Source organism: Poecilia mexicana, unplaced genomic scaffold (genome assembly GCF_051168715.1).
Source record: "Poecilia mexicana isolate PSO_F unplaced genomic scaffold, ASM5116871v1 scaffold_1, whole genome shotgun sequence".
Classification (NCBI taxonomy): domain Eukaryota; kingdom Metazoa; phylum Chordata; class Actinopteri; order Cyprinodontiformes; family Poeciliidae; genus Poecilia; species Poecilia mexicana.
The window spans coordinates 12291956-12306096 of record NW_028263370.1 but is presented as its reverse complement, the minus strand read 5'-3'; the positions used below and the strand labels follow the sequence as shown (position 1 = coordinate 12306096).

At 38.2% G+C, this 14141-nt stretch overlaps 1 protein-coding gene across 2 annotated transcripts in view; it reads left to right on the top strand.

Moving 5' to 3' along the window:
* Positions 1 to 5927: 5927 nt before the first annotated feature.
* zcchc7 (zinc finger, CCHC domain containing 7) overlaps positions 5928 to 14141 on the top strand; it is a 55015-nt gene continuing 46801 nt past the window's right edge. The window contains exons 1-3 of one of the 2 annotated variants that reach the window (XM_014980897.2): positions 5928 to 6037; positions 11141 to 11735; positions 13062 to 13272. In XM_014980897.2, the coding sequence (XP_014836383.2) occupies positions 11232 to 11735; positions 13062 to 13272 (715 nt within the window). In that variant the 5' untranslated portion in view covers positions 5928 to 6037; positions 11141 to 11231. The remainder of the gene's footprint in view (positions 6038 to 11140; positions 11736 to 13061; positions 13273 to 14141) is intronic. The other variant, XM_088004673.1, reaches the window with a different exon arrangement.

Sequence of the window (14141 nt, the reverse complement as noted above, 5' to 3'; positions counted from 1 at the left end):
TAAAATGCAATATAAAATTTAATCCTAAATTAATGCCACCCAATCATATAATTTCAGCTGGTTTTATGATGACTTTCACAATTCCATCAAGTGATTGGCTTTACAGCAATTCCTTCTTCAAAGCAAACCCATGTCAGAAACTATTATGGAAATAGTTTATATAAAATGTGGGACCTTGCATATTCTCTAAATAAATATTTTGGATCCAGCTCATCACATGCTTGTTCTTACAAACATTTAACAAATAGTGAATAAATAATAACATGAATCCGCAGTTTATTAAATTACACTAACAAATAACAACAGGCAAAAGTACATTCATTAAAGTTTAAAATAAGTAGTTTCTATAGTGATTCTACATCATTGTATGAAAAGTTCCCTGAAACTGCTTAGTGATTATTTATAAAGGATTTACAGTTTAATTGCTGCCTGATTGGAAACTTTTAAAATCCTTTCCCCCATCTCTGTGCTGTAGAGCATTTAAAATAAGCAATCCTTCAATCTTAAAAAGTGATAAACAATAAGAAACTAAATTTCTGACCTACTCCCCTTGAGATTTAGCTCAAGGTTTTAATATATGTAACATGAAGCATGTCATTGTTCAACAATACTCCACTGGCTTTAGTACACCTCTCATCCTATTCCACATCAGATTTCTTCATGCTTAGAGAAACTTCAACAACCTCTTAGATAAAAACTTGTCTCCGCTTGTGCGTTTGCCTTCCCGCAAACACTCGGAGCTAGTTGGGCTTAACTTCTATATCCGCAGGATTTGATTCAGAGTGGCACTTCACAGTGGCGACACAAGGCCGTCCCTTTTTTTCCCTTTCTGCTGCTGCCGTGCTGCCTGGGTGCTGTTGCCCCCATGGAGGCTGCGAGGGGCTTAAGGGCTGCAGGGTGGCTTGAGGAATAGGACACATTATTTGCCCATGAAACATTATGTGACACAACATGACCCTGGGCCATTTGTATGTTAAGGTAAACATTTCACCGTGACGACTGGACAAGAGCGAACAAGGCTGCTGTCAATGTGGTTTTCTACTCACAGCTGAAAAAAGAGGGTGCTGTAACAACGTCTGGAGACAAAAGTGTGTATGTGGACGTTTTGTGCTTCTGTGTGTAAAGAGCTTCTTGTTCACAAATGTAATCCGCATAGACAGAAGTCGCTTGGTCTAAAAAACGTTCCCAGGCTTCTTCTCTTGTTTTATCCTGCTGAAACCTTAGGAAATCTGTTGACCACGGATCTGAACTACTTTTACAGTGGGGCATAATGGTGGCTTGCAGACAGATTGCTTTCAGAAGCATAAGGTGGTCACGAAGGTACGACACGTTCTACATTTTTACATCAAACCTGTGGTTTAAAGAAGTATCTTCTAGTTAGCAAAGCAGATAGATTGGTTAATAAAATGGCAACATCAGCTTATTACATGCCCTTTACAAAAAGCACAACCAGCAAAAAGGTATAACAACCAACATAAGAAACACTCTAAACACTATTATATAAACTAGTGGATATTTATTATACACCTTTTAACTGTATAATGTGATCATAAACAACATAAAAATTGTGTTTGATAGCATTGTTAACAACTGGTATAATTGTTCCTGTTGGGTTTTACATTTTTAAAAATCTCATTGTATTGTTTTATTTTTAAATATCGGTGTTAATGCTGTTAGATGTATAACTAAAGGTTATCATATAGTGAGAATTTCATGCTAGTTTTGGTTTTGCCGCTTCTCAATTAAGATTTGTGGTTTCTTATGCTCAGTGAATGATTGCGTCAAAACCCAAAGACATGATGTAAATGGAAGCTGACAGCAACTGAGGCAAAAACAGTCATTCTCACAAATTGCTGGTAAGGCATGTTTTGGTAATATTATGACAATTTTCTTTGGTTTCCCTGACATGTAGACCTTGGATCTTTTCACACCCAGCTGGTGTGCGCTGTAGGTGTATCAAGCCACTGAGAGTCAATGTTACACACCAACGAGCAGAACTCATGCAACAGAAAAACGATTCTTACTACTGATTTTTTACAGTTTGAGGCACTGTACGTTAATTACCAGTTTATGTCTGATGATCATAGTTATGTCAATATGCCTCAATATGATGTGTAATGTTGCCACTAGTTCTAATTAATATTTTATTCTCAGTTGGTAATCAGATGATGCATGCAGTGCATGTCTAGAATAAGATCTGGGGGGGGGAAAAAGGCATAAAAATTGAGAAACAAAAAAAAGTGTTAGAAAAGCATAAAAGTACAATCAATTCAGTTTCTTGACAAATTCTCATTCCTGATTGCACTTCCTTGTTTGTCTCCTCCTGCGCCTGATTAATACATGCTCTACATGCTACATTAACTCCAGAATCTACTGAAATTCTTTAATTCACCTCCAGTTTACTATCCTGTAAAGCGATTTGATCTTTTGAATTAGAATTAGAATTAATGAAAATGCAACTACAGTTTATATATTAATGGGACTGAAGAAGATAAAAGTTTAATTGAGGACAATTTGACAAAGTGTGTGTGCTACAGTTAAGTAAAACAGGAGTTTAAACAAAAATGCAGCCCAGCTCGGAGGGCTCATAGGGGTGATGCCTGGCAGCCATTTTTGTTTAGGAGCACTGATCCAGGGCAAATTGTTTTAGATGGATTACCTTCTGCCTCTGTGATTTGGATGTTTATTGTTTATATAACTCTCTTTGTGATAAAGAACATCATTTTTATGAGCATACTAGATTAAGGTGCAGATCAGAGTGGAAAAAGGTTTCTAGTGACAGAAAACAAAGGAGCAAAACTTAGTTGAAGTAAGCTGTACATGTTGGCCAATCTGTCAAACTATTTGCTCTTATTTCTTGTACTCAAACAAACCTTCATCTGTGAAGCTAAATCGAATTAAAAGGAGAATATCTGAAGGTCAATTTTCTGGTCTTGCAAAAGATTCTCAACTGGATTTATGTTTGGACTTTGACTAGACTGTTGAACTTGTTTTGATCCAGACCATTCTAAAAATCTAAATCATATATAATTTTCTTTGCACTTCACATAGGTGGGAAAGTTCAAGAACATTTATACTTATGTAAGATGCTACATGTCATTACAGTCTACTACCTGGCTAGCAGAAGAAAACCATCTTAGATTTTCTGAAAATATGGAACAAATACTAATGTAATTATTAGTTTACCAGCTGATTACAGTTTGTGAAAACTGTTTTAGCTTTTTAAATCTCTAAACGATGCTGTGTAATCACTATGCCTTGTAAAACAGAGCAATTTAAATTGTAAAAGCAACTACAAAGTTGCACTGAATTGCGGGTATTTCTTGTAAAATCTCAGGTGTTTCATTACAGTGACTAAATTCACAAGCAATACAAGAGAATTGTGCTACATTCATTCTTAGCCTGCACACAAATGATCTTCAGCTGCATGATATAACCAATGCATAACAGTGGCAGACAGAAAAATCCTGTTTTGATCAAATGTATCCAGGAGAGTGTTGTGGCAGCGACTGGCGCCAGATGGAAGATGGAGCCACGATGGTGCACACAAACAACGTCAAATGAGAGCAATGACATGCTTCTTTTAACTCCCTTCTCTCAATAAGAATCATTCATCAGGGAGAACCGTCCCCTCTGGAATGTGTGATTGGAAATAGGGGGACTTTAAATCCCCGTCCCGGACACTCCATTGATCGTCAACACACCACTGGTCTGGGGCACCACTGGTGTGGAGCTGAACCGCTGAACCAGATGCCTCCATCTAGCCAGACTTCCCCATTTTCCTGTTGTTTAATAATAATAGTAAATACCAACAAATGCATGGAACCCCAAATCAGGCAGGCACATCACAATTTCACTGAGGCAGTGAGGCATCCCGAACCTGCATCAATTTGGAGAGATAGCATGAAGAGCCCCAAGATCAAACAGATGCAGGGCAACTAGTTTATGTGTGTGTGTCAGATGTATACATAAGCTAAAGTAGGTGATAGTGTTGTCTCACAAGGTGCAAGCTAACCTTTGCAAGGCAACAATCCAACTTTGTGATGGCCTTTCCTGTGATGACACGCATGGAAAAACCACAAGATTCAGATGGCATTCAGCCTCTGGCTGGCTCCTTATCTTAACGCCATTTCCTCCCTGTTATTACGACGGCGGCAGTCGGAGCAGGAAACACAGACTTCACCTTTGTTCTCATGATGCAGAAGGGAGCAAAAAGATGGATGTAAGTGTTACGCAGCCTGCATGAGAACCTGGGTTGCATAATTTTTCTGTAGTATGCGTGTCATAAATCTGACTGATAGGGGTAGGCACACTGTTGAATTACATTTACATATAGATTTACAATCCCATCAACACATAATGAGCCTGGAGGTTCATGTGAGTGCTAATGCATGCACAGTTTCTGGTCTAATGTTTGGGCTTTAAAGAGGGAGAATTACTGGTAAAAGGATGAGAAACAACATGGGAGTTCCTGTCTGCAGAAAAATGTGACAAAGTGAAACCTGTCCTTTTTGGCAAGGGAGTTTTATCTGCCTAATAATGTAATTTATTGTAATTCTGTGAGCAAAAGTTTAACATTTGGTGACAATTGCTTTGCAAAAAATGGAGCTAAATACATGCTTTTTTAAATTCTCTTTTTAAAGACAGTGACAGCAAAGAAGTCCAAAACAACTATTCACTTCTATTTTAGTTTTTATGTCAATAATTACACTGATTAGTCGTAATATTATGATGAAAGGTGATGTGACTTACACCGATTGTCTCTTCATTATGGCACCTGATAGTGGCTGGGACACAACTGTGCTCATGAGTTGACATTAGCCTGGCAGAGTTTTAGATTTTCAGGCTATATATGTGAAACTATGCATGGTATCACAAAAATAATTCTTTCACTGTGGATAAAGATATGGTGAAACAAGTCATTTTCAAACAAAGATATTCATTCTTTTTAAATCTTATTGATTCTGATCACAATTTGGAAGCTTAGGATTACAAGATGATGCATGTATTTAAATAGAATAAAACAGGAAGATTATATTAAAATAGCTATCCAGTGGACCGAGAATCCAAATTAACTATGCTCAAACTCTAGTGAAGAAGTGGAAATGAGGGATCCAGTTGAAACCAGGTCACAGTCAAGAAGACCAACAAAAACTCTATGACAACTGCAAAGAAGAATGAGTTGATTGAGTGAAAAACAGTTTTTGGTGTTATCATTTATGGATTTTGAAAAATGGTCAGCTGAATCAGATAAAGAATCTGTAGAGGGAGATGACAATGAGAGCGATGGCAAGGCGGTCTTCCAATCTCAAAGAATTGGAGCTCATTACCATCAAAGGGTGTTGAATTAGCAGTGGAACCAGGCAAAAGCCAGTAAACTGCATGTTTTAGATGACTGATGTCTATATTATCCGTACACATTTTATAAACCTTTCTCTTACCACTGAATTTCAATAATCATTTATGTTCCAATCTGACTGCAACCTCTGTGTGATTTCACCTAAATCAAATCATGTGATTTTTCCCAACTTAATTTACCTTACATAATTGTGGTGTGAAAAAACAAGTACGCCACAATTCTTTAAAAAAATCATATGTTTTTGTGAAATTTTCAAAAAAAAAAAAATTCTCTTGATAAGCATTATTGCAGTGAAATAACTAAACAATTTAGTTTTACCCCTTAAACATAAATATTTAACACAAAAAAGTTTTCATGGAGTTTGTTGTAGCCAGCAGTCTCTGGCATCAGCCTGTGGAAAATTGCAAAAGACAAAAAAACGTTTTAAAATGTAATACTGATTTTACAAAAGTTTAAGTTGAGAGTTGATTTCTATTTTAATTTTTATCCCAGAGTGCTTCAGAAGCTAAATTGTAAATCCGACCATTTCCGTACTATTCATGCCTGCTAGGAACTTGTCGTCGTCGGAGGGTTTTTCAGTCGACTTATTTTCAGTCCGGAAAGCCGGAAGTTGTGTGCCTGTCTCCTTCTGGCTGAGAGCAAATGAGTTGCTGTAAAGTCTCCAGCCGGTCTGTAAAGGTGAGCTGTTGATTCAAAACTCTGGTTATAAAACATACTGAATGATTGATGTGAATTGTGAAGCTGTAGCTTTTTTCTTTGATCTTGCTTTTATTGAGTGATTGAGTTGAGGTGCTCCTTTGTTTACATCCGACCGGTTACATGAGTACACGTGCACAGAGCGCAATGGCACGTGCTAACAGCTAACAGCTGTCAGAAATAAGCAGAAAACTGAAAATACTCAGATATACATGACAAGATTTATGTGTTTATTTTTTTAGGACAGTCGTTCTTTTCAAACAGGCTAATATCTTAGTAAGAATAACTATGGCAGTATGGCAGTGCATTAGCTTGCTAGCATGTTGTTAACCACTCGAAATGGAAGCTAGCTCCATTCATACTAAAACAGTCATAGTTCATCTCAATAGCTATACGATGCCCTTCTTGCTCATTGTGTCTCTCTTTGTTGATTTGGTTTTAATGAAAAGTTATAACTTAGTTAACCCTAACATTCTAGAAAGCCAGTTGCCTAAAGCACAGTCTTTTCTGAAGTTTATTCTCGTGGTTTATTTGGCTTGTACAACCAATTACTTAATTAAAAGCATTAGTGGTCCTTTCAAATGATAATAATGTATAGAGTTGAAAATAAAAAGGTTAAAGTATCCTAAAATGTGACATTCTGTTTTATAATACTTGAAAGCAATTTGAAATCAGAGGTAATCTCAAAAAGTGGTGTAATTTCTTCATAATGTATACCTAGTGTAACAGTATTTTTACATTTAATGTTCCATTGAGCTGTACATTACAACTTTTGCACCACCTACTCCTTAATTATAGAAGCTAAGTTTGTTTCATACAGGTCGTTAGAAGATACATTGGTAACACTTTATTTGAAGGGGGTTGAATAAGACTGTCATGACACAGTCATAAACATGACATAACACCTGTCATGAACATGAATAAGCCTTCATGAATATTTATGACTGTTGTCATAAAGCGTCATTACTGTTTAAACTTTACCTTTAATAACATAAAGTTACCTAATTTTTAAAGTGCAATCATTAATTATTTTATAACAAATTTATATCAGTAATGATTTCTTGGTTAATGTCAAGTTGTCACAACAAAGACATTTTGAATAATGTCAACTTTGTATTAAAAGTGTCATAATTTACCGAATGATGCTTTTTGACAACAGTCATAAATATTCATGAAGGCTTATTCATGTTCATGACAGGTGTTATGTCATGTGTATGACAGTGTCATGACAGTCTTATTCACCCCCCTTCAAATAAAGTGTTACCGATACATTTGTTCATATTTAAGAGCTTTAATATGCATATCTGGGGCACAACTGATGAATAACTCTACACAGAGGAAAGAAATGTAAAAACTTTTTATATAAAATAGAAAATACATAGAAGAAATATATGCAAGAGAAATGATAAAGGAGAAAAGAATAAGACCAATAAGGATTATTTAGCCCCTCCTGGATGTCCGCTCACAAGGTCTGTTTAGTTTATGCTTGTTTTCTGTGATTAATTGTTAATGCTTAGATACAAAGTACAAGAATCAGATGTGATGACCTGAGTGAAGTTGCCCCCCCTTCTTCGAATCAGACAAAAATAATGTCAGACATTTTCGCTATGTTTGTGCTGGATTATGCAGCAAAAGTTTTTGTTTGTGCAGCTGTCATTATAAAGAAATTTAAATGTTTTCAGAGGTCATTAAAGGTCAACCACTTCTACAAAATCAAAATGACTTTGTGTGGGGACTGGTTAACTTTTAATGACCTCTGGAAACATTTCTTAATTTCTTAATATCTACCCAGCTGATAGATTAGGAACAATGACAGCCACTGTGTTGTTTTTTTTTCTTTTTTTCTGGCCATCAGTTTACAGTGGAGCTTGTGAAAAATGTGAAGCAGTAATTGGATTTAAATTGCCTTGCTGTAAAATCAAATTCTAGATACTTTTATGAAACATTAAAGAAGTGATCGTTGTTTCATTTTTTGTCATTTTCCTGGTGAAATATCAATTTATTGACTTGTAATAATCCCATTATTTGGCCAAACTGTTATGTTTGTTACTTTGAATAGAAAATTTTACTGCTACCAATAGTAACACAGAATTGAAAGCTAAAATTAAACTAGAATTATTTTATATTTCACTGAAGGAGAAAAGTATGAAATTTTGACCAAAATTTTCTCAAATCCAACTTTTTATATGTGGATGGTAGGAAAACCTTTTTTTCTTTATATCAAGTCCAAACCACCTTCTTATGTGGTTTTAATTTGGACATATATCAAATGCCGACCTTGAAGTATGACCCAAGAGAAGGTGAGGATCCAATTTGAACTAGGCATGACATTAATTGTTACATTAAAATTAAATTGATTAAAATGAAAAAAGGGTAAAAATCAGATGTTCCCTAAACAGTTTTAGGGAGAACATGGTGTTAGTGAGGCTATCTGCTCAGGTAGCCTACAGTTGACAAGTTTAGATATTCTGCTTGTATTTTGCAAACTAGTTTTAAAACCACGCTGCTTAGCAAAAACTCTGTGGCGCCTCTTTATTTTTTTGGCAACTGGCTCAGATTTCTTCCTCACCACCCAAAATATTTATAAAGGGAAGAACTTACCTGCTTCGTAAACAAGGGAAAAGTTTAGTTGCTCTATAGATTTGAGTTGACAAGGGAAGGGACGGGCAGACCAGGTTTATTTTGTGCTGTACACCCGGAGAAAACTTTGGTTACTGTGGGACATTCTCTAGCATCTCAATAAAGTGAGTTTAAGTCGACAAAAATTAGAGCAATTTTGATTCTGTATCTTTATTTTTAGTATACCTTGATACTGTTAATGGGCCCATCCCTAATGTTGATTATGCACAGTCTTGACAAGTGCCTTAATTAGGCAGATTGAGTAAAATCGCCACTTCTGATTCACCCTTACTGCTGTAAAGCTTTTGAGTACACTACATTTGTCTGAAAAACATCGTTGGTAGTTTGTAACTTTCCGGTCCCTGTGCGCTGCTGAACTTTGAACACATAACTGTCGCCCCTTACCAGGCGGTAAGACTCTTCTTTCTGACCCTCTAATCCCTGGTGGCCGGCTTGTGACCATGTACCGTGGCGTTTATGCAGTGTGCGCGGCCTGGGGGCCAATCATCTCCAGCCATCATGGCACAGACACGCAGGACTGGAGAAAGCAATGGGCCGGTGCTCTTTCCATGTCCACTCTGTGTATGTGTGACGGTGTTGTAGTGTGGGTGTGTGAGAGAGAGAGCTACAGAGATTTTAAAAAATTAACAGCACAGTGTTTTACAGAATGTATTGAGAAGAAGATTTACCAGTTTCTGACACAGTCATTCAGAACCAGGTGAGGATTTTACCTTCGTTGAGTCTGAAATCAGCACCACCCTGACGATGGTTTTGGACCCATTACTGCTTTCTATCAGAACAGATATGATGAGGAAAACTACAAGTTAAAGTCTTAGTGCAGCTAATCCACCCCGTCTCAGCCTTACTAACAAGGTCTTCTGGTTTCAGAACCAGAAGTTAGTGTCCTCTAATTGATGTTAGCAGTCCCTCTCTGCTGAGGATGGATCCTTAGGAGGAGATAAACTTCTAATAATGTTGCTGATGCGACGAAGGTTGTAGAAGTCACCAGATGTTTCTTATGCCCCCGACTCACAAAGTGTGGTTGTCAAAGGCCAGCATTGGCTGATCTGTATAAAGGCGAGCCAACTTTCTGGTCAAAGGACATATGGCGTAAAGATTTATGAACTCCATATGTCAGAAAAGAAGGGCAGGGCTGCACAGTGGTGCAGTTGGTAGCACTGTTGCCTTGCAGCAAGAAGGTCCTGGGTTCGATTCCCTGCCCTGGTCTTTCTGCATGGAGTTTGCATGTTCTCCCTGTCCATGTGTGGGTTTTCTCCGGGTACTCCGGAGGAATCCCACAGTCCAAAAACATGACTGTCAGGTTAATTGGTTTCTCTAAATTCTCCTTAGTGTGTGTGCATAGTTATGTAACAAATTTTGGTGGACAATAAATTGTCCTGGAAGTTATTGCGATAAATAATAAATGTTGTATTTGAGACCATTTTCAAGTAATATCCTGTTAATGGCACAGTAATGCATTATCAAAAATTAATAAACTTAAATTTCTGACAAACATTTAACACTGGAATTGAAAGACATTTTAAATATCCAAATTAAGTAAAGAACAACAAATAAAACGGATTCTGTAAACAAAATTGCCCTTCAAAAAAGGAGATAGTTGAGACCAAAGAACCCGATTGAAGTCTTTTGTCATCTCGTCTCTGGCAGGAAGAGAGAGAGATGGGAGAAAAATAATCATGCAAATGGAAATTATTGAGCTGGTTTTAATTCATCCATCAACCCATCCATTATCTAACACGCTTATCCTTGTGGGGTCAACGAGAGAGAGGCGAGGGACTTTCTGGATAGCCCAGTCTATTGCAAGTCAACACACAGATGCACACACACATACGCACACACACACTTAGGGATAATTTAGAGAGAACAATTAACCTAATAGTGATGTTTTTGGACTGTGGGAGGGAGAACATGCAAACTCCATGCAGAAAGACCCCAGGCTGGGATTGTGCTGCCATTATGAAACCCTGGTTTTAATTTTTTTTTTTAAATTTATTTTAATTTATCGGCTGTGCAGCTAATATGCTATGTAGCCAATATAACACCATTGACTATATTTTTTGTAACCTTGCAGCTCTTGTAATATCATCTGTATTTATGATTTATACTTGGTCAGAGCTCAGTTGGTGGGAGCTCTTCTTCATGGGTTTAAGACAGAAATGTTTTTGAAAGAGGTTGGAGTTGCTGGGAAGACGGATGCAGCTAAATTCAGGGTAAACCTGGAAGGAAGCAGCAAGACTTGAGATTGAAGCAGAGATTCGCATTCCAACAACTATAAACATATCACCAGAGCTGCAGTGGGATGGTGTAGATCATACGTTTGGACAACAGGAATCTGAAGACATTTTAATGATAATAATTGTCTCTGACTCATTTGAAGCAACAGGAGTGTTGTCATTGTCATGCTGTTACTAATATCTACATTTTCTTCGGTTCTTCTTTTCACAGCAGCTTCGGCCTCTGACTCCCCAGGTGTGACTGCTCTCCTTCGGCTGTGCTGCGTTCATGTGCGTGTCTATTTTGACTGGCCTTTGGGGTAATGTACAGTGCCTATCAGGACCGTGAGGAGTTGGAGGACAACCTCTATCAAGAGGATGGCGACTCGGACGAGTCAGAGGCCAACAGTGAGCTGGAGTTCCACCTCTACAGCCAGCTCCACTACTCCTCAAATTCTGGTGAGCTAGACGAGCCGGAGCCTGGAGCAGAGGAAGAGAACAACAGGCAGGAAAGCCAGCAAGGTGGTGCGCTTGAAAAAACTGCAGACAAAGACCCAGAACTGAGAAGTACAAAACAGAGCAACCCCACATCGTCTGCTGATGACCATTTAAAGACAAAGAAGGATGCAAAGAAGAAAAAAAGCAAAATTGAGCCAAAAATTTCAAAGTTGTCGTCGTCACGCTTTGAGGAGGTTATTGTGATTGACTCCAGCCCGGACGTAATCTCCATCTCTGACAATGACAGCGATGATGAGGACGATGCAAGTGTTTGTGCTCTGAAGGCTAAAGGTTCACTGATGCTGCAGACCTCCACTCCTGCACAGCAGGTAGAGGAAATAGTGAGACACAGTCCAACATGCATTCATACATTACATTTAAGAGTAGAAGGGCATATTTCATCATTTTTTGAAGTTTTCCTTTTCAATTGTGTTCAGTAGCTCAAGTGAAATGTGTTTTAAAATGCAGTAAAACAACAACTACCATGTCTAACATGAACATGCCGTTCATGTTAGGCCCACATCCCAAGTTTTTAATGGTAGTCTGAACTGTCGTGTTGGATCTTATCCGAGTTTTACCTCATTGATGTGTGACGTGCGTCATAAATCTGCACTAGGAAATGTCAGACATGGTAAATTCGGATGTAAACAATGTCTGATCAAGCAGTGCTGAAAATTAGCTTCCAGGTGGACAAGCTTTCTCCTATTGCCCGTTTCGAAGAGCAGCAAAAGGCGCGTTTGACTGCAAAGCAGGAATGCGTGTACACTGTGGACCTGTATTATAAACACTTCACAATCAGACAAAAAATGTTGCATTGGCTGATAATTAATAAAATCTGGAAGACGTGTTCTCCCAGCTTCATTTGTTACTTTAAATGAAGGATTTACTCTCAAATGGGTGTAAACAGACACTTAAATGTATTAATCAATTGCATAATACAATTACACTTAAATTAAAACATGAGCTGTAAACAGTTTAAACTGATATTAGTAAAGTCAGGTATTGAAAAATTCAACCAACTCATCATACTTTTGACTTTACCTCCATTAAACTTCATTGAAACAGTCCTGGCAAATGAAAAAAAGTACCGCCATCCCACCCCGGGGCTTTTTCTGAGGTAAATAACGACCTTTGGTTGTTATTTACTGACCATGGGTGAAAACATTAATACACCAAAAGAAATGTCCCTGTGTATCAAATATTTACATCCCGTTGAAACAGGAAGTCATGAATTTGTGATTCAAGCTTTGTAGATATTCTGACCAGCTTAAAATGTTAAATATAAATTACACTCTTGGCTCTAGCTAGTTTGTTAATATAAATTATTAAATGAGAGTTTTCTTTCCTCACTGAATAAATGTAGATTAGACTCTTTTGCTTAAGCAGTTTTAGAATAAAATTATTCTACTGCAATAAAATAAATTATTTTAAATGTGTAGGAGGCTGTAGAAAGGAACGTGCAACTTTAATAAAATAATAATAAAAAAAAAATCAAGGAATTTGCCCAAGAGTTAAAGCTGATTTTTTTAATGTAATCCATTTCCACTAACATTGAACATAACTGTGGAGAATTGACATTTTCTATTAAATGTCTGATTGCAGATTAATGTCTAATGCCCTGATTCCATTTATTTGTCATTTTTCTGGTTATTTAGAAATCCCAGAAAAGAAAAGGGAGTCTCTTTGTTCCGGTGGCTGTTGTGTCCAGCAGCTCCGAATCCTCTGAATCCGAGTCTGAATCAGAACCGTTGGATTCGTCTGATGTGGACGATCTGGAGAACTGGATGATCCTGGGTCAGGGGAGGCAGGACGGAGACCAGTCCATCTCACTCAACGTGGAAGGAGTGTCTTACAGCAGCAGCACAGGTGGGCCTTTTGTTTTTTTTGTATCATCTACTGTCTAAAGTGGGTTTCTTGATCAAAGTTTGGACATTTTCATCCGTTTCTGTGCACCGGAATATGTTTGACCAGGGAAATGAAACCACTGAGTAATTTTGTATAGCTCAAATAATCCAGAATTACCTCGTCTACCTGCTGCACGTTGATAAGGAGCGGGCACAGCAGAAACCCTGTCTGCGAACAATCTGTGTGAATGCATGTTTGTATGTGCACCATCTGTGTCGGCATGTTTACAAACTTGTAAGCTCTTAGCATTCCTGGCACCGACTGCGCCGTCGCTCGCCTCTCCGATGCATCTTTAAGTATGCCTGTGCGCGTCTGGTGTTAATATGTGTCTGTGTGTGTGTGTGAGAATTTTTGTGTTTATAAGATATTCCTGCTTTAATCAGCATGCGTCTGTACATCCACGTGGATACCAACAGTCATAACGCTAATGCCAAAAACAAACAAACGGAAAAACACAACGCAGGAAAGGGAGCGGAGGGAGGAGAGGTGGGAGTAATCAGAAACTGAATAAAAATGTTCCCCTGCAAATCTCCTCAGATCTACACATTATCTTAACCTGCAGCCTCAGCAGCCTCTCCAGCTCTTCCTCTGCGCCCTCCTCATCCTCCCCCCCCTCTCCTCCTCCTCCTCCTCCTCCTACCTAACGCTCTCCCATCTCATTCTTTTATCCTATTTTCTCACTATTGTGCTCCTGCTCTCCCTTTTCTCTCTGTCTCCCTCACCATTTCGTCCTCATTTGAATTTCCCTGGGCTGATGTTTCTGCAAGAGTGCTCACTGCCTCCTCGACACACAACTGGGCTGAAGGAGGGGGTCTGGAGCTGGTGGGAAG